General features: G+C 48.3%; 1 protein-coding gene across 1 annotated transcript; it reads left to right on the forward strand.

The window, feature by feature from the left end:
* Nucleotides 1-15: 15 nt before the first annotated feature.
* Nucleotides 16-23044, forward strand: SYT8 (synaptotagmin 8). The gene is made up of 9 exons (XM_024102174.3): nucleotides 16-216; nucleotides 10166-10297; nucleotides 12108-12265; nucleotides 13193-13288; nucleotides 14002-14169; nucleotides 15461-15628; nucleotides 18358-18475; nucleotides 19567-19700; nucleotides 20800-23044. Exons 2-9 carry the CDS (start codon nucleotides 10183-10185, stop codon nucleotides 21031-21033), a joined length of 1191 nt encoding a protein of 396 aa, XP_023957942.2. The 5' UTR covers nucleotides 16-216; nucleotides 10166-10182; the 3' UTR covers nucleotides 21034-23044.
* The last annotated feature ends 1217 nt before the right edge of the window (nucleotides 23045-24261 follow it).

Raw genomic sequence — 24261 nt, forward strand, 5'->3', positions numbered from 1 at the left:
CAGCTCGCAAAGAAGAATTTCCTGTTTGGGCTGCACTGTACAGAGACACGGTGATCCTTGCTGTGAGCCACCAGCTCCGTGTGCTGAGCTGAGGGCTAATGGGCCCCACAATAATGGGTCCTTTTCAGATTCTGAGGTAGGGAGAGGAATCAATAGACCCAGGAGAAGGGCTCAGCTGTTGCTAAGGTGGGAAAAAGGGAGGCTGGAAACAAAGAGGTAAGTGGTTTCCTTCCCCTTATATAGCTCCTACCTGCTTATCTGATACAAAATGACTGGCCAAATTCCACTCTGTGTGCAACCCCATTGACTTCTATAGGAGCTGTAACCTAGATCCCAGTCTGCCCTCAAGCTCAGATGTATCTCCCTCAGTGATAATGAGTATCTCTCTCCTGGGAAATCCCAGAACGAAGCCAAGTTTTATTCTGTACAATCAGCTTAGTGCCCGGTGGCTTCGGTATATTCATTCCTGTGCACAGCATTCATTTCCTGCCCATTAGGGGATGGCTGGAGGGGCTTGTCTGCAGAATGTTAAGCGTTCAAAGGCTAGTGGGCAAATATGGATTTTTGCTAGTTTCAGCTCTATTGTTTACTGCAGTCACCCACAGAATAAGCAGAATTGTTCATTGTCCAACTTTGGTGGTCAGAATAAAGGTATTTCCTGTATATTTATTCTGTCTCCGATCAAATGCACTGCAAAGCAAATAGTACTGTTGTACAACGATGGTGTAGCACCTTCCATCTTGATGGGACCCAAAGTTCTTTACAGACAATATACATACAGCTCTGTTGAAATGCAGCCATCTCGCCGACTGGCAGGCCAATAACTATCTAGCATGCAGCATACTGCCTGATGGGGTTGAGGGGAGAGGAGATTTGGGGAAAGGAAATCAGTTCCATGCTTCACTTCTATGCAAACTATTGAGGGAAGTTGTATAAAGTCTAGTATAAAGTTGGCCATTTGAGGAAAGATTTCAGAAATATGTGCTATGACATGACCTTTTATGTGTCACTGCATATTTTATATATCATGGGGCCAGATCCTGCCCGGGCATAAATCAGCATAACTACAGATTAGAACTACCCCATTTTTCACCAGCTGACAATCTGGCCATTGAAAGCAAAGATTCTGGGCCAAATCCTTGGGTGGGCCCATAATACACACAGCACAACTCAGGGAGAGTGGAAGTGGGTGAAGACGTCCATAAGAGCAAGCTACAGCAGTCTGAAGGTGGCTTTGATTTACACCATCTACCCATGGTGCTAAGGGGCCATTCCAGCACCTGGGGATCACTGTGGGATAGGGACACCAGGACTATGCCCCCTTTTCCACATGACCAGAAGTGGGGGCAGTGTACGGATTGTTATGGCAACTTGCCCCCTGAAGATCCCCTGTAGACAAGAGAAGTCTTGAAGTAACCAGTTAAGCCAGCTTTAGGGCTGCTTTGAATTGCCAGAGCAGCACAAATCATCTGGAAGGTGCAGAAGGTTCGGGGCCTGTCTATGGAGAATGAAAACCCATAGGGGGCTTCTATTTGCTAGTCTTGCCATGGGATCTACTCCATTATATCATGGCAGGAAGCAACCTGCTCAAATCAGAGAAAATCCAACCGATACTCTTTAGTTTCTAGTACAACTTGGCCATTAATGCCTAATGAAGCATTTAGGCCACATAATTCTCCGATTTTTTTCTGTTTATGAATGCTCCACAAACAAATTGTGATTTTCTCCAGTTTATTTGTTACCAAAGTTATTCATTGAATAATGTCTCCAAAGAATTCTTATTCTGGAGTCTGGTCGAATGACTTGCTCAAGGTCACACAGGAGGTCTGTGGCAGAGAGGAGAACTGAACCAAGATATCCTGGGTCGCTATCCAGTGCCTTAAATGCAAGACCACCCTGGAAACTCATTTGTTAGACTATTCATGGAAAATAAACTCAGAAAAGCCTGCAGGGTTAGCTGAAATGAGTGCAAATAGTTGAGAAAATATTGGCAGAAAATATTTTGCAGTATTCACTCATCTTTAGTTTTTGACTGGCTAGTAACTATCTTTAAGTATTTATTTGCTTGTGTAGTTTTTGGGGAAAAGAATCTTCCTTGATGGGCTGTTGTTTGCTCGCTCCTACTTGTTCACCTGACTGGATAGGGTATCCGATATTTACCCTGGGCCAGCCCCATAGCTGATGTAAATCAGCATAGCTCCCTGGAGGTCCATTGAAAAGCTACTGATTTACACCAGCTGAGGATCTGGTTTTGCACCAATACCAATATTGCACCATCCAATCTCTAGATCTCTTTGGAACTCAACTCAACTTTGTTGGGGGGAGAGCAGTCCCTCCCCATCAAAATCTCAGAGCTAACTGCACCTGCACTTCTTGTGGGTCCGCCCCTGTTATATTAATGGATGTGAAAGACCCCCCTAATGTGAACCTACAATCTACCAAGATGGCCTAGGTATAAAAAGCTCTGGCACCACCACCAGTGATCCATATTGCACAGCTTTCTGCTTCCTTCCACCGTAACCACTGTCTTCCACACGACCAACCTAAATTGGAACAACCATAGCTCAAATGAACACTTCCAACTGGATAGCAGCTTCCCCCATCCCCAGAGATCCTCCCATACAAACAAGCCAGGATGGAGGGGCCTGCGACTGCCCTATAAAGCTCAGAGATTTATCCCTACTCTCTACCAGAACAGCAGAACCCCTCCAGCTCTGTACTAACTTTCTCCTGCAGAAAGAGTATTGCAGTGGAAAATACTGGGGCAGGATATTTCTTTCACCTAATAGCAGTAACTGGGACTGAAGTCAGTGGCAGTTGCTCAGATGCAGTGGAAAAAGAATGGGGCCCTGGGATTTGAAGCATAAAGAGGGAGCAGAGAAGTAAAATGTCTTGCTTCTCAGTTCTTCCTGCTTGAGGGGAAATTGAGAAAGCTGACCAGCTCTGCTAATGCACCAGGGCTAATCCCTGCCCCATTACACACACAGATTGACCACATGTGACTAGCTGTTTTTGATTGATGTTAAGCCTCGGAAAATCAACCTGGTATCCTAGCTATCAAACACAAGACAGCCCATCACCGGCTTTCTATATATAGGGACAGGCCCTCAGCTGTGCTAATTAGCAGAGCACCATCGAAGGGAATGTTGATGGGCTGACACCAATTGAGGAGCTGTCCCTGTATATAAAAGTCAGCATCTCTCCACTCATGTCAGTGGTGTGATGCTAATTGACACCAGCGGAGGAACTGGCCCATAATGTTAATAGAGCCCTTGGGTTACAGAAGGTGTTGGGAGGAGAATAGCACCAGAAACCAATTTTCTGCAATGTTTAGTAATTAGGTGCCTGGAGAGACTTCTTGGGGAGGTGGCCTTGGGACACTAATCTCTGACCTTTAACAACACCTAGTAAAGCAGGAGCGTTGCCAGGCAATTAACAGGCAGGGAAAGAGCTGCTGCGGACACCCGGTTCCCACCTTTGTGTGTACACACACCCACACGTTAATCTGCGACAGGCGCACACCCATTCTCAGGCTGAACGTCACTCGAGGGTGTGTAGCCAGGCATAAAAGTTGCATTCGTGGTAGATGAAGTATGGTCCTCAGAAGAAAGCTGTCCCGGGCCTGGAGGAGTTGGGTGCTAGAGAAGGAAAGGTGAAAAAGGATAACAACAGGGGAGCCAGCAAGTTTCCCACACAGCCCTTCCCCTGAATCTCAGTACTGTCCTGCAGCCAATGCATTAAAACTTCTGTGGCATTTTTAGAATGAGCAGGGGTGTTAGTCCCTGCTGTCCTTACCAAATCCCCTTGCGGTTTCAGTTGGATACCTTGTTCTTCACCTCCTATCCTAAACTGTTGTGTAGTGTTCAGGGCCGGCTCTGGCTTTCTGGCTGCCCCAAGCAAAAAAAAAAAAAAAACCTGCGGCAGCCGGAACAGCGAAGCAAAAAAAAACAAACAAAAAAAGCCCTGCGGCGCGGCCGGAGCGCGGGTGCAGGGGGACTCCCTTCCCTGCAGATGTGGGGGAAGTGGGAGGGAGCGGGGAGAGAGAGAAGGGGGGCGGCCAGGGCTTCAGCGGGGTGCTGCAACGCGGCCCCTCCTACCGTGCCCCCTGCCGGGAGGGCTCCGCACCACTCTGGTTGGCTGGGAGGGAAAGACGTGGGCTGCCCTGCTGGGCTTGCTGCAGGGCACTCCCGTCCTCCACGCCGCTGCCCCCTACAGGGCAGCCGGAGCGGAACAACAACAACAACAAAAAAACCCAAAAAAACAAAACAAAAAAAAAGCGGCCGTGCCGCCCTAGGATTGGGCAGAATGCCGCCTCCTACAAGCTGCTGCCCCAAGCACCAGTTTGCTTGGCTGGTGCCTGGAGCCGGCCCTGGTAGTGTTGTTGTGTGTTTAGCAGCTGCCGTATTTCCATCCCAGAGGTGGAGGATGAGATCCTTTAGCTCCCTCAAAGGAGTGTCATAGAGCTAATTTTATATCATGCTTTGAGATCTGGTGAAAGATGATACAGAAGTATCTGTGGTCTTTTCCTTCTCTTACTTTATTGTTTTCTACCATTGAGCCTCAGCCATTTGAGCATGAGTTTTCCTTCCCTCCTTCCCATTTCTAAGGCTCCTGCCAATAAACAGTTAGACAGTCTGCCTGGTGAACGTGGCAGTGCATAGATGCAGACCATGAGCCTGATTCTCATGTACACGCAGGCCCTTTTAAACCACTCTGGCAGTGGTGTAATGTACTCTGACTTTACGGCCCCTCTTTGCTGCCAGAGCAATATAAAGGGGCCACAATATAAATGAGAACTAGGCCCTGTGTGTGTGTGTATGTATAGAGCATGTGTGTGCGCATTTGTAGCTATCCATTACATGTGTGAATGTATTTGTAAGTATGTCTATATTGATATGTGCTTGTGTGACAGTAGTTATGTGTCTATTTTTACTATATGCATGTCTGTATGTGTACATTCAGTATTTACAATATGTGCATACGTGTGTAGGTCCGTGTGGGTGCATGTTTACATCTAGAGTAAGTATCTCTGAGTCTCTGATCACATGCCTGTCCTTGTGCATGCTGGCATTTGTGTGTGCCTGTTTGTGCGTGAACTGGATACTATGAATTTGATAAAATCCACATCATTCAGTGCAGTGGGACATTTTTCCTGACATTCTGTTCCGGATGCCAGCGGAGAGTTATCACTGTTTGTTTGCCGTAGCTATCTCGAGGGCGTGGCACATGCCAAAGATCCATTTGTTCCATGTGTATAGGAGGAACCAGCTTATTGTCCCACAACTTGTATATTCCTAGGGTTAGATTGTAACTCAAGCACACAACCCTGAGCAAGGGGTGAGGCCAAAGCTGCATCAACCAGGGAGTAGCCCCAGGAGCCATTTTGCCTCAGAGACTCCCCTTTGAGTCCCAATGCTTCCTTCTTGCTCTCCTGGAGTAGGAATTTACCTTACCATCAGTAAAGTCCTACTTACCCCAAGCTGGCTCAATGAGTAGGGAGTTGGAGCCAAGGTTATGCTTGTTCCTCACCCTTCCTTGCTCGCTTGCTCCACGAGGGAGTACGCAGGCAAATAACCTTGCTTACTACTTAGGGTTACCATACGTCCTCTTTTTCCCGGACATGTCCGGCTTTTCGGCAGTCAAACCCCCGTCCGGGGGGAATTGCCAAAAAGCCGAACATGTCCGGGAAAATGGCGGCTCTGTTTAAGAGCCGGGCTGCCTGAACGCTAACGGCTTCGGGCAGCCCCGTGCCTCCAGACCCTGCGCCGCGGGAGCCCGGGAGGGGAAGTGCCCGGTTGGGGGCGCAGGATCTGGAGGCACGGGGCTGCCCGAAGCTGGTAGCGCTCGGGCAGCCTGGCTCCTAAATAGAGCGGGGGTGGCTGGAGCCTCCAGCCGCCCGGGCTGTGTGTAACTGACACAGTGTCAGTTACACAGAGCCGCAGCCGCTGGAGGCTCTGTTTAAGAACCGGGCTGCCCGAGAGCTACCGGCTTCGGGCAGCCCCCTTGCCTCCGGACCCTGCGCCCCCAGCCGGGCACTTCCCCTCCCGGGCTCCGGCGGCGCAGGGTCCGGAGGCACGGGGCTGCCCGAAGCCGGTAGCTCTGGGGCAGCCCGGCTCTTAGAGCCTAAGAGGAGCAGAGCCTCCAGCTGCGGGGGCTCTGCTCCTCTTCGGCTCTGTGTAACTTATACAGTGTAAGTTACGCAGAGCCGCCGGAGCCCCGGAGGGGAAGTGCCCGGCTGGGGGCGCAGGGTCCGGAGGCATAGGGGCTGCCCAAAGCCCGAGCGCTACCGGCTTCACGGTTTGCTGGGCAGCCTCCAGACCCTGCGCCCCCGGCTGGGCGCTTCCCCTCCCAGGCTCCAGCTGCGCTGGGGAAGCGCCGGCTGGGGGCGCAGGGTCTGGGGGCTGCCCGGCAAACCGTGAAGCTGGTAGCACTGGGGCAGCCCTTTCCCCCTGGCTGGGAGTGGGAGGGAGGAGGGGGCGGAGTTAGGGTGGGGGAAGGGGCGGAGGTGGGGGGGGCTAGGGGTGGGGAAATGGGCGGGGCCATGGCCCGTGGAGGGTCCTCTTTTTTTATTTATGAGATATGGTAACCCTATTACTACTACATGCCTGTAACAATCTTGGGGCTCATTAAATAACAAGCCAGTGAATGAGAAAGGAATAAAACTTTAATAAAACAAACTGGAGAGCTTCTGTAGTGAGCTGCGGCCCACAGCCATGTGGTCCCCGCCACCCTCCCTAGGTACATCTCCAAATTCCCACACTCACAACACTATCCCTTATGAGAGAGCATCTCCAAATCACAATCTTTCATAAACATATCTCTACAATACCTGGACCCAGTATCTTGCTGCCTTAGGCATAGGGGTGTACGTGGCGTTTTTGTTCCTTCGTCTGGATGCGTGGTCTGAGCACAGTTCAGAAATTTGGGCATCACTATAGACGTCTATTATGCGGCAAAGGCAGTAGAAATTCCTGCACTATAGAAAGTGTGAATGGGAATATATTTCTAATCTGACAGTTTACACACAGGTTTCAGGGGGGAAATGCACACAATTAGAAACCCAATGTTCTTTACCTGGGGTACTGAACACACCATATTGGATTATTAAAAGTGCAAGACCATTAAAAATCTAATTTGCTTTGCACCATTCTTATGGATTCTCTTTTTGCATTTCATGAAGCTTGGAGGGACATAACTGCACAGGTTACTTTCACTTTTGTTTACAGTTTTCACTTTCTAATTCACAGCACTAGCAGCCGGTTAGGGTCGCTGTAACTGCAGGGGAATATTTAAATTAAAGAGAGTTTTTTCACTAAAGTTAAAACAAAATTAATTAAAGTACTTTCTAATGGCTGCTTTGGAGTAATTTTAGTTCAGACAAATGTGTGCTCGGGATTCTAAAATGCCTTTCTTCAGCACTGAATAGAGTCCGTTCTTTGTTCTGCCTGCCGGATGTTTGGAAATTTACATGGGATTTTCAAAAGTGCTCAGTGTTAGCAGAACTCTGATTTCAGTTGGGGCCTCTAGATACTACTATACTGCAAGTTATAATAGCCTTGAATTTAATTAAATCCTTAGTTGAGGTTTGTGAATCACTTTGAAAACAAAAAGCTCTGTGTACATTTATTACTGTTATGAAACATTCTCACCAAAACTCAGCCAAGGGAAATTTCTCTTTAGGAATATTCTCTGCCCATGACTTGTCTCTTTGCTGAGTGGCAGTGTGGCAGGCAATATACACTTGCATTTTCTCATTAAATGCAGACAAGCTCACATTCAGCAAGTGGCTGCTGGGAGCCAAGGTAAATAGGCACATACTTTGCAGTGTCCATCACATCAGTCTGGCGTGGCATTGAGTAATATTATTCCAGGGAGGAGATCCACACACCTGGCTTTGATTATTGACTGGCCAACACCCAGCATGTTCATGGACGGGTGTTGCGCACTCTTCCTTGGGGGAAGGGCCTTGTATATTGTAATTGTGTAAACATTCCTAGTAATAATACTAATAATACCTAGAGCTTTTCAGCAGCAGATCTCAAAGCACTTTACAAAGGTCAGAATCATTATCCCCCTTTTCCAGATGGTGAAACTGAGGCACAGAGATGAAGTAACTTGCCCAAGGTCACCCAGCAGGGCAGTAGCAGAGCCAGGAATAGACCAGGTCTCCTGACTCCCAGTCCAGTGCTCCATCCACTAGCACACACTGCCTCCTGCTGAAGTCCCTACTAAGGACTTCTCTGATTGCTGACTCACTATCACAGCAATTTTTCCTTTTGCTTCCCACTCAGACAACATTAGGCCAGATTGTGACCCCTTTGTGCACAACGCTGAGCTATTATTCATGGTTACCCCCAGGGGAGACAGTATGGTCAAATAGCTATTGCACTGGCCCAGGAGACAGGAAAGGTGTGTCACTTTTCTTCTCTGTGCTTCTGTTTCTCCCATTCTTTGTCTGTTTTGTCTATTTAGACTGTAAGGTGTTTGGGCTTGGGACTGTCTCTCACTCTGTGTATGTAAAAGGCCTAGCACGAGGCCCTGATCTTGATGGCACCTCTAGGTGCTATAGTCATATAAATAATTGAAGTCAATGGGACTAGTTGTGTGAGTTACTGCTCAGCTGAGTAATGGGGCCTGTTCCATTGTTAGCACCCTCACGTACACATATCCCAAACCTCTCTTCTCCTTGTTGATTCGTTTAATAATAAATCTCTTCCTGTTAATTCTGAAAAAAAGGCTGATGTGTGGTTCCTGGACATTCATGGATGACACAACTCTTCTTTCTTTCCACCTGTCCATGCTGTAATGTCCCACTGGCCATATTACTGTGTCTCCACGCTGGTGGGTGCCAGATGCAATGCTCTCATAGAACAGCGGTAATGCAGTCATGGCCTAGGGTTTAAGGATCCAATACTAGATGCTATGGTGCACTTCTATAAAGGTAATGAGATGCTATCCCAGTGCTGGAGGCTGTGATTAACATAGCAGAGGTGAAGATGCAGTCATGTCTCAGGACTGGAGGCTCCCAGATCCTGCACAGCATCATAACGAAGATGGTGTATTATGATGCAGTTCTTAGTGTCTAGTGTGTTCCAAGTTTACTAACGTTCTGTAGTTTCAGTTGGACACAGTGTTCTCCACTTCCTGTGCTCAACTGCAGTGTGGAGTTAAAGCCTGCTTCTAATCCTCTTTTACGTTCCACCCCAGAGGGGGTTGCATTTCAGTGAGTGAAAACAGAGGTCTGTCTGTGTGGTTTGTAACACTTCCCAAGCATGTTGGAATCCTTAGGGACATATGGGTACCCTATAAATGCAAGGGGCCCATGATTCTCTATGCAGAGTTGGGCACTCCATGCATGGATCACTGACTTTCCACTATCTTCCCCTCCATTGCTGCATGTGGATATTCATTTGCCCCAGGAATGGAATTCAGGAGCAGGGCTGGGGAAGAAAGAGAATGGAGCAGGAGAGAAACTGCTCTCTGTGGGATCATCTATTACCGACTGCGGGTCCCCTCTGAGGCTGCTACTGAGTCAGGGGATACAGCCAATGCAAGCGCAACTCCTGCTCCAGCCATGCTGCCACAGGGAGAGGTCAGTGCCAAATGGCTCCTGTTTCTGTGGAGAAGGAAGTTCCTTTCCTCCTGGATCCTTGACATTTGTAGGGTTGGGAGGGAGCATGAACTCCTACACCTCCAGCTCCTCAAATCTCTCCCACCTGAGGCGATGGTTGCAGGTAAGCGCCATGAGGGTGAATGGAGCTTTCATCCTCCCTGTCCCTTTCCCAGTAGTTTCTCTGCAGGAGAAGACTGTCACATTACATAGAATCACAGTATTTCTTAAATAGGAGGCATTTATTAGAGAAAAGCACAGATGACCGACACAATCAAACAGACTTCCGCATAGCTTGAGTCCCAGCTTTGTCTCTGTTGCTTATCAGGGACTACAACCTGTCTGGAATTCTGTCCAGCACACAGAGACACCTAGTGGTTGAATATTATAATGCAAATTAACACATTCTTACAGAGGTGATCTGGTCCAAGCTACTCATATTTTACTATGTTTGTTTCATGTGTTATATGTATTTACTCTTACTGGAGTCCGGGACTGGAGAGACAAACAGTGCAAAGGAAATTAATTTCCCATTTATCGTGTTTGTTTCTTCAGGTCGGCCACACCTACTCATGGCTAACAAAATGAGTTCAGACATCACTACTGCCCCCAGTGCACTCACGACGACCGCTGCTCTGACTACTGCCAAGCCTGGCTTCATCGATGGCATTATTAACAAAATACCTTGTGAGTAAATTAAAGGTGGCAGAGTGGGCACAAGTGTTGGGTTCATCAGGGATTAATTTATTTGCTGAATTCATCGTGAGTCAACCATGCTTCCTCTTGGACTTACCCTTGATCTCACAGATGGCTGCCACCAGCCAAAGCTCCATGGCTGCCCCTATAAGCTTTAAAACCCTCAGCTCCTCCGAACCTCTGCCAGCAGCAGCCAGGGAGGGAGAGAGGTGAACCCTGCAGACTGAGGACACTGCTCCTGGCCTCAGAGCCTAGTGGTCCCTTCTCTCAACCAGCTCCTTTGCCTTTTTCACCCCTCCAGCTCCACTTCATGGTGACCTGAAGTGAAAACTCAAAGACAGGATGGTTTGATGTGATGTCCTTAGGACCAAGTTCGAATGGGGGCTCCCATAGCCACTGGGCACCTTAGAAAGAGCAACGAAGAAAGGGGGGATTTAGGAAATGACAGCGCCACCTAGTGGCACCACAGTTTAAGGTTGTGTTAAGCTGTACGGTATAAGCATGGCGCCAGGGGCTTGGCCAAGGAAGGGCCTGAAATTCTGTGGCCTGATTCCTGGATTGTGCTGCACTCCAGTGGCAGTTTCTGATACATTTTTAAAATATAGGTAGCTGTTAAATCTAAAAATGACTCGTGCAATCAGCATAGTGTTTATTTTGGGATGGCAGGAGGAGGTGTTTAGCTGGATGTTTCTGATAGAAAGATCAGCCAGGAAAGAGTGAACAATGTGGCCATGGAAACTGGTATCTTTAGGTTTCAGATTTAACAGCCTAGTGAGATGAACACAGTGGTTCATGGCTGTCGGAGAGCGATTATTCCAGGCTGTCTCCGGACTCCTGGAGGCAATAGTGCAGCAGTTACATCTGGTTATGTTCTGTACCTTTAGTTTTTTCAGCCATGAACATTTTTTTTCCAAAGTGAAAGTTTGTATTTTGCAGCAAATTCCTGCATCAAGGGAGTGAACTCCCAGGCCAGTTCAATTGCTGCAGAACTGCAGGCGAAACTCGACCATGAGTACAAGAGCTTAGCAAAGCCAATCTTCATAACAAAGAACAGATATAGCTCATCTGGGAGCCCACATATTAACCTGTAAATAAATATGAATTCCCACAGCTACAATGCTGGTTCTGTCACGCTGACCTGCACTGATTCCTCAAACAGAGGGACCTCTGCCACCAAAATGACACATCATTTAATGATGGCTGGGAACATAACATATATCACTGCCGGATCTGATATTCACAACCCCTTTACTACTTCTTATTCTCTTCCAAGCCCATGATGATCAGGAAGCACATAAAGGAACCTGCCGGGATGTAAGCAGGTGGGATTTAAAGGACATGGCAGTGTTTGTGCAGGATGTGACACTTAATCTATCTCCATGGGGTTATTCCCCGCCTCCCCACCCCGACAGCTAGGATCTTAGGCACAGGGAAGATAAGGCCAGACTTTTCAGATGGGTGTGCCAAGCGTTGGACAATTCATTAATCCATATTCCAGCACGTCAGTCAGAGTGGCCTCATTTTCAGAAGTGCTGATCACACACAGCTCTGAGTTAGGTCAGGGGGAGTTGCAAAAGCTCAACATCTCTGAAAATCAGACCACTTTTATTTAGGTGCCTAAATGTGGATGTAGGTGCCTAAAGTCCACCATTTGGGCCTTAAGTGATATGCCCAGGGCTCAGATGATAACTCAGGAGTCCTGATAACATTCTCTCCCTAGAAACAGGGATTATCTAGACAGGCATGCCATAAAAAGTGATCTAACCCCATTTATTTCTCTGTTTCCAAAACGGTGCAACAGTACCCAAATGGGCCCTCATCGCCATTGCAGTCGCGGCAGGCCTTCTCCTCATCCTCTTCCTCATCTGCATCATCAAGTGCTGCTGTTGTAAGAAGAAGCACAAGAAGAAGGAGAAACTCAACTTGCAAAACATCAATGGCGCCACCACTGCCAGCCTGGTATGCCCCTCCCATTGCCCCTCCTCCGCCTTACTCCACAGCTGGTAGATGCACTCAGAAGCAGCAGCATGTTCTAGTGAGCTGAGTGACAAGGCTGGAGAGCCAAGAACGTACGGGTTTTGCCATGGAATCATAGAATCATAGAATATCAGGGTTGGAAGGGACCTCAGGAGGTCATCTAGTCCAACCCCCTGCTCAAAGCAGGGCCAATCCCCAACTGGGGCAGCTTCTGTTCAGAACCGACCTCAAGCTAAATTAGCAATGTGTGCTGCAGGCCAGAATGAGGATGGTTTAGCACAGATGTGTATGGAGAACTTCCCCAGCACCTGTCTGTCTGATGACTTTATGGTTCTAGTTAGTGCTATGAGTTACCCATTTTCATGAGCTCCAAATTAATCAGATATGGAAATAGAGGAAGAAAAACGGAAGTACAGGATGCAGTGTGTCTTTGAGTCTGGGAGCAGCCAGCATGAGAGAGATCTATGTGTAGTGTGGCAGAATAAGACATACCAGTGTCCCTTTTTGGACTACGGGGGCTTATTGATGGAGCCTTGCATAATCCTGAGGCTGTCCTGATTTTTGTTTGCTTGGTTCACTTCAGTGTGGCCGGTCTTCAGACTCATATTCCCAGAATGTAATAGGGATCCTTTCATCATTTGTCACAATCTAAACATGACTTTACAACAGTGACCTCCAGGACTGCAGCACATTGCAGTACAGTGTAATGAGCTTGGGGTTCACTCTTATCTGTTCAGGAAAGACCAAGCAGCTTGGGCTGGCAGCATCATCTCTGGAATATGGGGACATGGTTAGAGAACTGCATTGTTGCCCCTAGTCTCCAGCCATGGAGAAATCCCAAAGATCCCAGTCTTGAACCTTCATGAGCATTGTTATTTTGGAAGACATTCTGCTGCTTTCTTGCTGTAGGTCCAGCCAGATATGGAAGATTTGGAGTCTGGGCTTGAGAACGAGAAGCGAGGAAGGCTGCAGTATTCCCTGGAGTATAACTTCCGTAGCCAGGAGGTAGGATGAGCTACCTAGTACTGATGGAAGTGGCAGGAAATGCCTTTTTTTTTGCATGGTCAGATTCTCCTCCTTCACCGCATTCCAAACCCTCTCCTTTCAGAGCAGGGCCGGCTCCAGGCACCAGCGAAGGAAGCAGGTGCCTGGGGCGGCCAATAGAAAGAGCCGGCACTCCGTCCGGTATTGGGGTGGCACGTCCGGGTCTCCGGTGGCAATTCGGCGGTGGGTCCTTCATTCCCCTTCTTCTTCTTTGGCGGCACTTCGGCAGCAGCTCAATCGGGTTTTCCTTTTTTTTTTTTTTTTTTTTTAACTTCGCCGCTTGGGGCGGCAAAAAAGCTGGAGCTGGCCCTGTTTCAGAGCCAGCTCTGCACCTTTTCCCCTTGCCCATCACATTTTCCACCCCCACACCAGCCAGTCAGCATGCTGATCCTCTGCTGTGCACACAGCTCCAGTTCCTCCCCTAAAGCTGTGGGCACAGCTGCAGATACTAAAGAGGTCCTAGCCCGCCAGTTGGCCATCAGGGTCCCTTCTGCCTTCCTGGCTACTGATCCATAACAGCACCCCCAACATTGCTTTCTACAACAAAAAGCACCTATCATGCTTTTCTGTGTCCAGTTGCAACAGACTTTGCCTACAGCCACCTGGAAAGTTGCAAAGCCGAGCCAGCTCTCCCTCCTTACATGGAATAACCTTTTGCTGTTGATATTTTTCAGATGAAGGTTGGAGTGAAGCAGGCAGCAGATTTAAAGGCCATGGACAGTGGGGGGACCTCTGACCCATACGTTATTGTCTACCTAACATCTGATATGAGGAAGAAGTATGAAAGCAAGGTTTACCGGAAGACGTTGAACCCTGTCTTCAATGAGACCTTCACCTTCCAGGTGAGAAACGCTCTCAGCTACTCCCTCTCATCCACATTGCTGCTGTAAGTTGCTCTTGACTCACTGCTTGTGAGCTGAGAGCAGACATCAAATAGCTAGTGCTGATCCTGCACAGCGCAGATACAGAGTGTGGCATGTACGAGAGCAAGGCAAACAAGTGAGAGCAAAATCCGCCTGCTTTGTGGCAGGAATAGGGCCAAGGAGGAGAGACGCAGAAGATAGATTTCTCCTCAGGCCCATCCATTCTTATCCACATGTCCCCCTTTTATGCCCTGGATTCTTGAGAATAAAGAAAGAGGGTCTGAGATTTTCTTACATTTATACTTACACCTTTTCCCCCGTCACAGGGCGGCTCTGTCACTATCCAGTGTGCCACACTGCCTGGTCTGTTTCTGGCTCTCTTAACCACCAACACACACCAGATTGTTACCCTTTTACCATGTGGCTATTGATTCTTCACTTACACAGTATAACTGAATGCATTGCAGGCTTATACAGTGAGAGGAGACTTCTACACAGCCATCTCTCCTCAGCTCAGGCTCACCCTCTGAGCTTCCCCCTAGCTCCTGTTCCTCCCACTTACATCTTCCCCATTACTGAGCCAAATTACTTCCTTAGCCCAGCAATTACCACCCAAGGGTCATTAATCCCCAGCAGAAACTGACAAATTGGCTTTAATGAAGCCTGTACTTTTCCCTGTGTTGCAGCAACCAGGGTGCTACTAATAGTGCTCTGTCACACTCCCCTCCATTGCCCCCCCTGAATCCCTCACTCATGTGTGTGCTGCAGCACAATCAGTTTGCTCTCCCGGTTGTGCAGCACCATACACACACACACACACACACCTGCAGGAGTAAAGCTTTGGTCTCTTGTACAAACACTGCTGTGTCCTGCCAGTTTCTTCTGCTGAGTCTGAGTGGGAAATGGGAACTTGTCACCTCTCAGTGGTCCCTCCTGCAAATGATCCCAGCAACAAATCTTCTCTCCTTCCTTTGGTTTCCAGGACCCAGGGGTCCTTCCTGCTCAGGGCTTCAGGCCAGCAGAGTAGCGTGTTGGGAATCCTAGCGCTGAATGACCATGGAGGCTGACTCTCACTTTGGGAGAGGAGGAGGGCCTGCCCAGGCCCAGATGTGCCTTCAGCGCAAGGGGAAATGGAGTGGCAATGGAGTGAGGGAAGCTCTGTTACATCTCTGCTGCCCCAGACTCACGAGACGGAGCTCCAACAGAAGAGCACGACAGTGGTATTGTTAACTCCCACACTGCAATTCCTTTCTCGTCTCCTCCTGGACAGATTCCCCAGGCGGAGATGTCCGAGTCCACCCTGGTGATGCAGATCTACGACTTCAACCGCTTTGCCAAACACGACATCATTGGCGAGGTCCGGCTGCCTCTGGGCGACTTCGATCTTCAGCATGTGATTGAGCAGTGGCAAGAGCTCACCGCTGCCAGTAAGATGGAGGTGGGTATCCAAGTCAAACCCCAGAATGAGGGGAGCAGCAAGCGGGCAAAGGGAAACTGAACCAGTGGCAAGATATCTCACAGATCTCCCCATGGAAGTCTTGATTCCATCACTTTCACTCGTGTTGAGCAGCACCTCCCTCGTCAGCAAATACTTCTGCTGAAGTCCCCTGGGCTAGGACTTTTGCAACCCTTACTCAATTGCACAGGGGTGCAAAGCCTGCCTGGTTGCTCAGATTTCCCCTCCAGACACAGCGAGGAGAGCAGAGGCTACTCCCTCCACGTGCCTTGCAATGAGCCAATAAGTGAGGAAGGGATGGAGAGGGGTAAAGAGTGGGAGAAGCCAGAATGGATGGCCGGGATTATGGGTAGTAAACTGCTCCATGAGCCTGGGTGAAATAACTCGCTCCTCCCCCAAAGGAGTAGGAAAAGCACATTTGTAGCTGGAATGTTTGCCAAAAACAAACGTTGAGTTGCTCTGTTTGATATATAACCAGAGAACTGCAACTTCTGCTGAGATGGTTGGTTACAGAAGCAGGATGGCTAAGCCAAGCAGTCAAAAGTCATGAGTCAGCAACCCCGCCCCCACCATCATTCATGGCCTGACTTCAAAATCATGAGATTTTTCAAAATAATAAACATTGGGTTCTTTTTATTTGTCTTGCTTTTTGAGCCATTAAGGCTCACATTTTCAAGCTTTCCTCTATAGTCATGAGGGCCAGAAGACTAGACCTGTACTTTTAAAAAGTTGTTTGTTTGAAAATGGAAATTCTCTTATAATGACAGAAGTCCAGGAGCTGGGGTTTTAAGAAAAGCACCAAATATTATGAGACTCATAATATAAATCACAAGAATTGGCAATGCTGTCTAGTCATGTGGAATTGTTTCTATTCTCTGGTTGGATGAAATGCTACTAACCAAAACAGTGTGAAATGCAAATGTTGAAGATGACAGTCAAATCTACAGTTCAAAATTCATGCCATGCTGGTTATTCACTGTAAATTATACCACTTATGTAATTAGAGTTACATAAAATAGTTACATAAGTTATGCAAATGAGTCCCATCAGTTACAGCATGAACTATAGTTTGTAGCTTTGGTTGTAATACTCCTAATTAACAACTAGAAGTTTGCTATTAATTTTGTCTAGCTATAAAACTGGACAGTTTCTTGGTGTGTCTGAAGATTATTTGCAAATGGGGTGGGGGGAGGTAAAATTCAGTGAATACAAGATTAATTGTAAATTATTTATTCACCTGATAAAAATCCACACTGGAGTGTGTAGCAGATCCGATCAAAAATTTGCAAATTTGTCAACATTTCAACAAAAAACTGGGATAGTATTTTCAATGACATTTCCATGAAAATGTTGTCCCACTTTTCAACCTGTATACCTGGTCAAAGTGTTGAAAAATAGGCAATTTCATCAAAATTTCAACAAAAAAGAGACAACATTTTCAATGAACTTTGCCCCCAGAGGAACGTGGCCTTTGATGAACTGTGACTTGCAACGTATGAGGCTATCATTCCACACTAGAGCAGATCAGAAAACAGGACATCATTTAAACATTTTTTCACATTTTCACCCATTCTTTTTATGCAATTTCAACCAAAAATTTTTGTTTGAAATTTCAAATTTGGAAGTTTTCTCCCACTTCTAACCCCCCGGAGCGTGAGATGTAACCTGTGTCCTTACTGTTGTGGTCATGTCCTGTGGCATCCTTCTAGGAGAATTGATTAAATGCAGGAATAAGATGTTGCATTCACAGGCCAGTTCCTTTGTGTATCCACAGGACAGGTGCAGCAGAGGCAGTGATGGAGAGCACTAGCCTTAGTCACCCTAACCCTGGACAGGGGACAACAGAAGCCCTACCACCCTGAGGCCTATTCCTAGCTTCCCCTTAGGAACGGAACACTGGCCTGGGGGAATTCCTCCCTTTAGTATCACTAATCCTAGCCCTGGGGGCCCCTCCCCTTAGTAATGCTAACCTTAGCCTGTGGAATCTTAACCTGATACCAGGGACCCCTACCCTTAGTATCCCTAACTTTAACGTGGGAATCCCTACGAGCCCCAGGCCAAACCCTAGCCCAGAAAAGCCTACCCTTAATAACCTTACCCCTACCCTAGGGAGCCCTACTCTCAGTAACCTTAACCGTAGCCCGGAGAGGCCTACTTTTAGAAACCCTAACCCTAGCCTGGGGAGCCCTACAATTAGTAACTCTCACCCTAGCTCAGGGAGCCCTACCTGTCCCAGGCATAACACTAGCCTGGAAAGGCCCACCCTTAGTAACCCTAACCGTAGCCTGTGGAGTCTGACCAGCCCCAGGCCTAACCTGACCCAAGAGGGCTCCACCCTTGGTAAAACTAACACTAGCTTGGGCAGTGCTACTGGACCCAGGTCTGATCCTAGCTAGTGAACCTTAGTAACCCTAACTCTACTCTGGGAAGCCCTACCAGCCCCATGCATAATCCTAATCCAGAGAAGCTTACCCTTTGTAACTCTAAGCCTACTTTGAAGTTCCCTACTGGCCACAGACCTTACCCTACCCTGGAGATCCCTACCCTTGGTAACCCTATCCCTACCCCTTGGAGTCCTACTGGCCCAAAGGCTAACCCCTAGTCCATAGAGGCCCACTGGCCCCTGGCATTGGCCGGGTTGGCTATATTGCTCTGATCTTGTCATCAAGCATTCACTGATCACTTCTCTTTTGACTTTGTGTTTCTAACAGCAAGAGCGCCTTGGGGAGATCTGTTTCTCACTCCGATACATCCCCAGCACCAGCAAGCTCACTGTGGTGATCTTGGAAGCCAAGAAGCTCAAGAGGATGGACTCAAGTGGATTGTCAGGTAAGGAGGAAGGGCCCACAATGATTGTACAGTGTGGGATTTGGGAGTGTGGGGCACACAAGGAAGGACACACCATGATGCTGCATTGACAGATAAGCTCCAACTAGACAGGTTCTCCTTAAACACAGGTCTCTCTCTGCCCCAGCACAATTCAGGCTTGACTCCTATTGCTATAATGGGAGTGGAGATAAGACAGGCAGAAATACAGAAGGCACCAACGGTATGAGTTGTGGATTCAAATTCAGCCTCAGGTGATGGGGAAGAATGAGTTTGATTGTCTAGTTCCAGTTTCCAACACCATATATTTGCAAGAGAGATAAGGGGTGAGGTGATATTTTTTTATTGGATCCACTTCTGCTGTTGAAAAAGGTCACCCACCTTGTCTCTCTAATATCCTAGGACCAACATGGCTACAACAACACTGCAAACATAGATTTGTAACACAGTTTGGCAAAAGCTTGTACAATAGGCAACTTCTGCGTTTGTCTTCAGGAGAAGGGCTCTGGGGGCTCCCAAACAGTGTGTGTGGGGACTTTGTGTCTGTGGGTGGAAAGGGCACAGGATAGACCTCCTCTGTGTGTATGGGGCTGTGTTTAAACTAGGAACCCCCTAGCATATGAGGTTAGAAGCCCCATGCCCTGTGCCTCTCCTTTGCGTCTATCCCTCTTCCTCATTTTGCCCCATCACAACCATTGTGAGGAGTAACAGGAAGGGCTGCAAGTTGGGATTCAGGTGCATTGGCAGAGCTGTGTGGAATTGCAGGAGATATCACAAATCAGGACTGAGGTTGATTAGCTGAATTGTGGGGGAAGCCCAGGGCTGGGAAAGCAGGGGTTTCTGCAGGTCAGAACCGAGGTGCACTGGCAAGGCCGTGGGCTACAACAGCAGTGGGCCCTCTAGATCAGGACCGAGGTGCATTGGCAAAGCCATGCAGAGGCCAGTTCCCAGGAAAGCTAGCAGAATTCTGAATGCCAATGTTCCATGAAGCTGTTTCATGGGCGAGCTGCGGAAATCTTTGCGCCAAGGGATAGCATTAATGATACTGGTTGGCCATGCCCTCCACTCCTTCCTACGTTCTCTTTGTTTCTCAGACCCCTTCGTCAAAGTGCAGCTTATCTTGAACAAGAAGAAATGGAAGAAGAAGAAGACAGGTGTGAAGAAGAGCACTTTAAGCCCCTACTTCAATGAGGCATTTACTTTTGACGTGCCTTTCAACCAGATCCAGGTAGGTTTCCCCAGCCAGGGAGAGCATTCGGTAACAGACACGCACCGCTAGCAATGAACCCAAGGTCACTGGCTGTGAGGTGGCTGCTATAACTGAGAGTGCTAACAAAAAAAATAGTCCTGTTGGTGCCGTGAGCTGCCATTGTGATGGTGGCTTAGCCTTGCTCAGTTGTTCTGCCAGGCTAAGGGAAATGAAGTGGTGTCTCCTACAATACAGGGGTCTCCTGCAATACAGACAGACATGGAGTTTGGAACTCAGGGAGGTGAAGGGTTTGAGTGGGGGGCGGGGGTGAGTGGCTTTCAGGTGCTGCCCCCTCTTGGCTGATGTTGTCATCCTCAAAGGAAATCCGTCACCCCGGATTTACACTAGGGATGTGTAGGGGCCCTGCTGAATGCATTTTTCATTCCAGACCCAGATACTGTATTTCTCACACTTTTCTGTAGCACAGATGGGAGCAGGGGAGTGGTCAGGAGGTAATGGAAAGGAATGGGGAGCATCCCAGAGCGGGTTCTCCCTCTCCCTGGTGTGAGCATGACCCTCCCAGCCAAACCTCCAAGTCCTTTCCAGGGGATAAGCCAAATCCCAAATAAAAGTTCAGACTTTGTTTTCAAGAAGAGGTGGGGATGCATGCCAGTCAGTCAGTCTGTCCAATCAGCCCATCCCCAGTCATGGCTGGCTTCTTCCTCCTTTTATACAGGGCCACTAAGCATGTAGGGTTAACAAACCAGCTGCATCTGCTCTACAGTAGCCACTTAACCCTTCCCTGACTGATTTTATACACACTCTTGCAGAGGCCTACATGCCTCTCCATAGGCAGCCCCAGCCAACTTGCTCAGGGGCCAGTGGTACATTTTAGGAGACAGAGAACATACCCCTCACAGAGACAAGGGATTAAAACATTTTACAACGGCATCCCTATGGGAAAATCACCCTTCTCTCTCTAGCCATGCTCCCTCATTTTCTTTTCCTCTGAATCCTTTTGTCTACCCTCTTCTTCTGCTTCCTTTTTTATCTGCCCCCTATTGTCTTTATTCTCCCTTTCCATGCATCCCCTCCTTCCTTCTCTCTCTCACCTGTTCCATTTGTGCCTTCCCTCCAGAACATCGACTTGGTGATTTCAGTCTGGGATCATGACAAGGTGACCAAGAACCAACAGATTGGCAAGGTGTTCCTGGGCTGCAGAGCCACGGGCAACCAGCTGCGCCACTGGTCAGACATGTTGGCCAATCCCCGCCGACCCATCGCCCAGTGGCACAACCTGCAGCCGGTAGAAGAAGTGGACAATGCCCTGGGGCTGAAATCCCACTTCAAGCTGCCTCTGCCTGGCAAATAAAGGGAGGCTTCTATCTCTCTCTCTCTCCACTTGGGATCATAAGGAACTTGAGACAATGGGCATGCTTGGATGGATGGTCTGGAGTGCCAAGGAAAGGCAAGAAGTGCCCGGGCTGGGAGAGTTGGGGGGATTTTGCTATGAAGAATCTGTATGGATTAGATTTGTAGCCAAAATATAAGTGAGCAAGAACCAAGTTCTTCAGGCCATGTTGGGAACTAGTCACTCATGCATATGGCACCTTAGGCTAATGACAAGAGCTTTGAGAGCCCCAGAACCTACAATCTATCCCCAGCATAAATATCCTCTGCTTCGAGCCAGTGGAGGGAACTGCGGGGAACATGTCTTTGTGCTAAATTTTGTGGTTGGGAGTTGACTCAGAGACATGTATACCCAAGGCAGGGTGGGTGGGGATCTGGAAACAGCCTGGCCTCGGGTGAGGAGGGGGATACTGGTGATGTACGGACACATGGAGTGGGTTATTTCCACCATGACTAAGAGAGAGAAATACATGCAACTGAAAATAATGCAGTAGCAACACTTCCTTTGATACAAACCTGCACAATAACAACAATACAGTTCAATGGACTGGCACGGATAGATGGGCTGCTTCTTACTGGAAGGAGCCAGGTGGGATGATCATCTATAATCATGTTTTACTCGGGGGGGGAGGGCATTGCTAGAAGATTTTTGCACACGCCAAAGATGCTGAGACATGGCAGGCTAGGGAAAGACATGGTGTCAAGGAGTCTGATATTCAAATTGAGGGGAAGAAGGGCAGACTTGCAGTCAAGGCACTGGAGCCCTGGGTTAAATTCTCTGCTCTGCTACAGGTTTCCAGTGGACTTTAGGCATGTCACCTAGTCTCTCAATGGGAATACCAGGGCTGCCCCACATCCCAGGAGTGCTGTGGGGCACCCACTTTGACACAATGGTCATGGGGCTATGTACCTAGTTAGACAGACCTCCTGCAAGGATCCCGCCCTCAGTTCTAGGAGCCACTTCACAGCCAGTGAGCTTGGTGTGTGTCCATTACGGTGTGCTCTCCCTGCCTGGCTGGATGCTGCTGCTGTATTTAACATGGATTAACTCCCCTTGATTGCAGCATATAGACACTGACAGGCTCCTCTAGTACTTCTGAGCCTTCCTCTTATTGAGCGTGAGAAGCCCCCTCTCTGTGGGAGTGCAGTGGGGCGCTCCCAGGACCCTGTGGTATGTTGCTTAGCACTGTGCTATTCAGTCCATAGCCCCAGTGAAGAATGTGGCCGAGGGCTGCTTCAACGCTGTAGACAAGCTTCATTATTGCTGTGGTGAGGTGGATCGTGTGGACCAGGAAAGTTGGGGGTTTGGTGGGAAATACTGAGAGGTTGGGCAGGGAAAAGCCTCCCTCAAAACATGCTGGGAAGTGGATTCCCTCCCACGGTAGCTTCTGCTTAAAAACAAAAATCAGCTGTTTTAGCTGACAAAGCAGCACTGGCCAGGATTCCCTGCACACACCTGAGACCCCCTAGCTGGTGCTTCAGTACAGACCAGTCTCACTCCATCAGCTCACCTGCCTGCATCTGAATGAGGAAAGACACCTGGATTAGCTCAGACTAGAGAGAAAACTGCTAAGGGTGCAGTGCTGCGTCGGGGACATATCTCTCCTGGTCCTTGAGTTTGCATTTCAAGGGACCATTCATTCTGGGGATTTTTAAGGGGTTCTTTGTTTTAGATTAAGACCTTACCCTGATGCCGTGGGGCACCTCTGCCTGCCTTTGCCAGCTAGGGCTTCTATTGAGAGAAGACGGAATTGGCCAGGTGTCAAACCGCATCTTGGCAAAAACTGTGGGGAACACTGAATACACTCTTACTCTCGGTGCATGTAGTGCCTAGCACAATGGGGCCCCCATCTTGGCTGGGGCTGCTAAGGGCCTCCATAATATGAATAATTCTTAATTGTAATAATTAAAAAAATCCCTCTGCTAGAAAAACAGAGGTACAGAGCAATAAAATCCCGAATGTTAAAACGGTTCACTCTGCCTGCTCTGCTGTGGAGAAAGCCATCTGGCCACATGTTTTCCTGGTGCAGCTCTGTTGACCTCAGTGGGTTTACGCTAGTAGTTCTTATTGTAACCAAAGGGAATCAGGAACATAGGTCAATGGAATTTGTCCTCCTAACCCCCATAGGCACTTTTGAAAATCTCACAGTAAACAGTTTAAGGAGTCAGATCATTGTAAATGATAAGTGAGAGAATTTAAAACAGAACAGTTAAATATCATATCCTCCTTTACTGATCTGCCATGCCAAATACTAAGAGGGCAGGATTTTGGGCCAGATCCTTGGCTGGTCTAAATCAGCATCACTCCAGCGACATCAGTCAGTGGAGGATCTGGTCCCTGTAGCAGCTGTTGATGTTGCTGACTCCTAAAGTGCACTCTCCACTCCTTGTCTGGCTCTAGGTTTCTGTGGTCTGGCATCAGGTGCTGCTGCAGAAAGAACCCACAACTTGGGGCTGATCACATGGGAGGTGGCCTTGCAAAGTAAGCACAGCATCCGTGTCTGCCATTGGAGACTGTCTCCAGACCTACACAACCTTCAGGTGACTGGTGTCCTTACCAATACCAGCATCCTACGGGTTACATGAAAGCAGCCTTTGAATTGTTTGTGGAGGTTTGTGATGGCTATTGTTCTGTCATGTCCTGAGAAGCCAGAGTGCTTTTGTTTCTAGATAGGTAACAGGCCTGCCCTGAAGGATCCTCCAGTGCTGGGGTAAATCAGGGCTGTACTTTTGCAGCCCTAACTTGGACTAGGGCTGGGTGGCCCTGATCATGGAAGCAAAGCTAATTTTTTAGTTGATTTCCTAATTCTGCAAGGCACTCAGATGCCACAGACATGGGTGAGGAATAAGATTCTAAAGAGAATAAATGTTCTCCATCTCCAGCTAGCCAGTGGCTGGCCCTAGCAAGCAGAAGAGCCTGCTGATTACTGAGTGCTAATTGTGCTCCAGGTTTGATTCTCCAGCAAAAATTAGAGCAGCCTTCAGGCTGCTCCAAACTATGCCAAGGACTGTTCCAGTAGCCTGTGTTAGCAGGACACAGACACACCATGGCCACTTTCCCTTTTCTCTGGTCACACCCCTGTGCTGGGGGCCAGGGTTGGGGGTTGGCATGGCAGCTATTACAATGGCTCTACACCATCTGGGTATTTCCCTATGAAGGAGGAATCTTTTAGGTAGCTGATCCTGCACT

The sequence above is a fragment of the Chrysemys picta genome, chromosome 4 (genome assembly GCF_011386835.1).
Source record: "Chrysemys picta bellii isolate R12L10 chromosome 4, ASM1138683v2, whole genome shotgun sequence".
NCBI lineage: Eukaryota > Metazoa > Chordata > Testudines > Emydidae > Chrysemys > Chrysemys picta.

Bases quoted from the DNA above. Each gene is read 5' to 3' on its own strand.
- SYT8 (XM_024102174.3), top strand. From the start codon at position 10,183: ATGGCTAACAAAATGAGTTCAGACATCACTACTGCCCCCAGTGCACTC. The intron at 13,289-14,001 runs GTAGGATGAGCT...GATATTTTTCAG, and splicing joins ATAACTTCCGTAGCCAGGAG to ATGAAGGTTGGAGTGAAGCA. The intron at 19,701-20,799 runs GTAGGTTTCCCC...CCTTCCCTCCAG, and splicing joins TGCCTTTCAACCAGATCCAG to AACATCGACTTGGTGATTTC.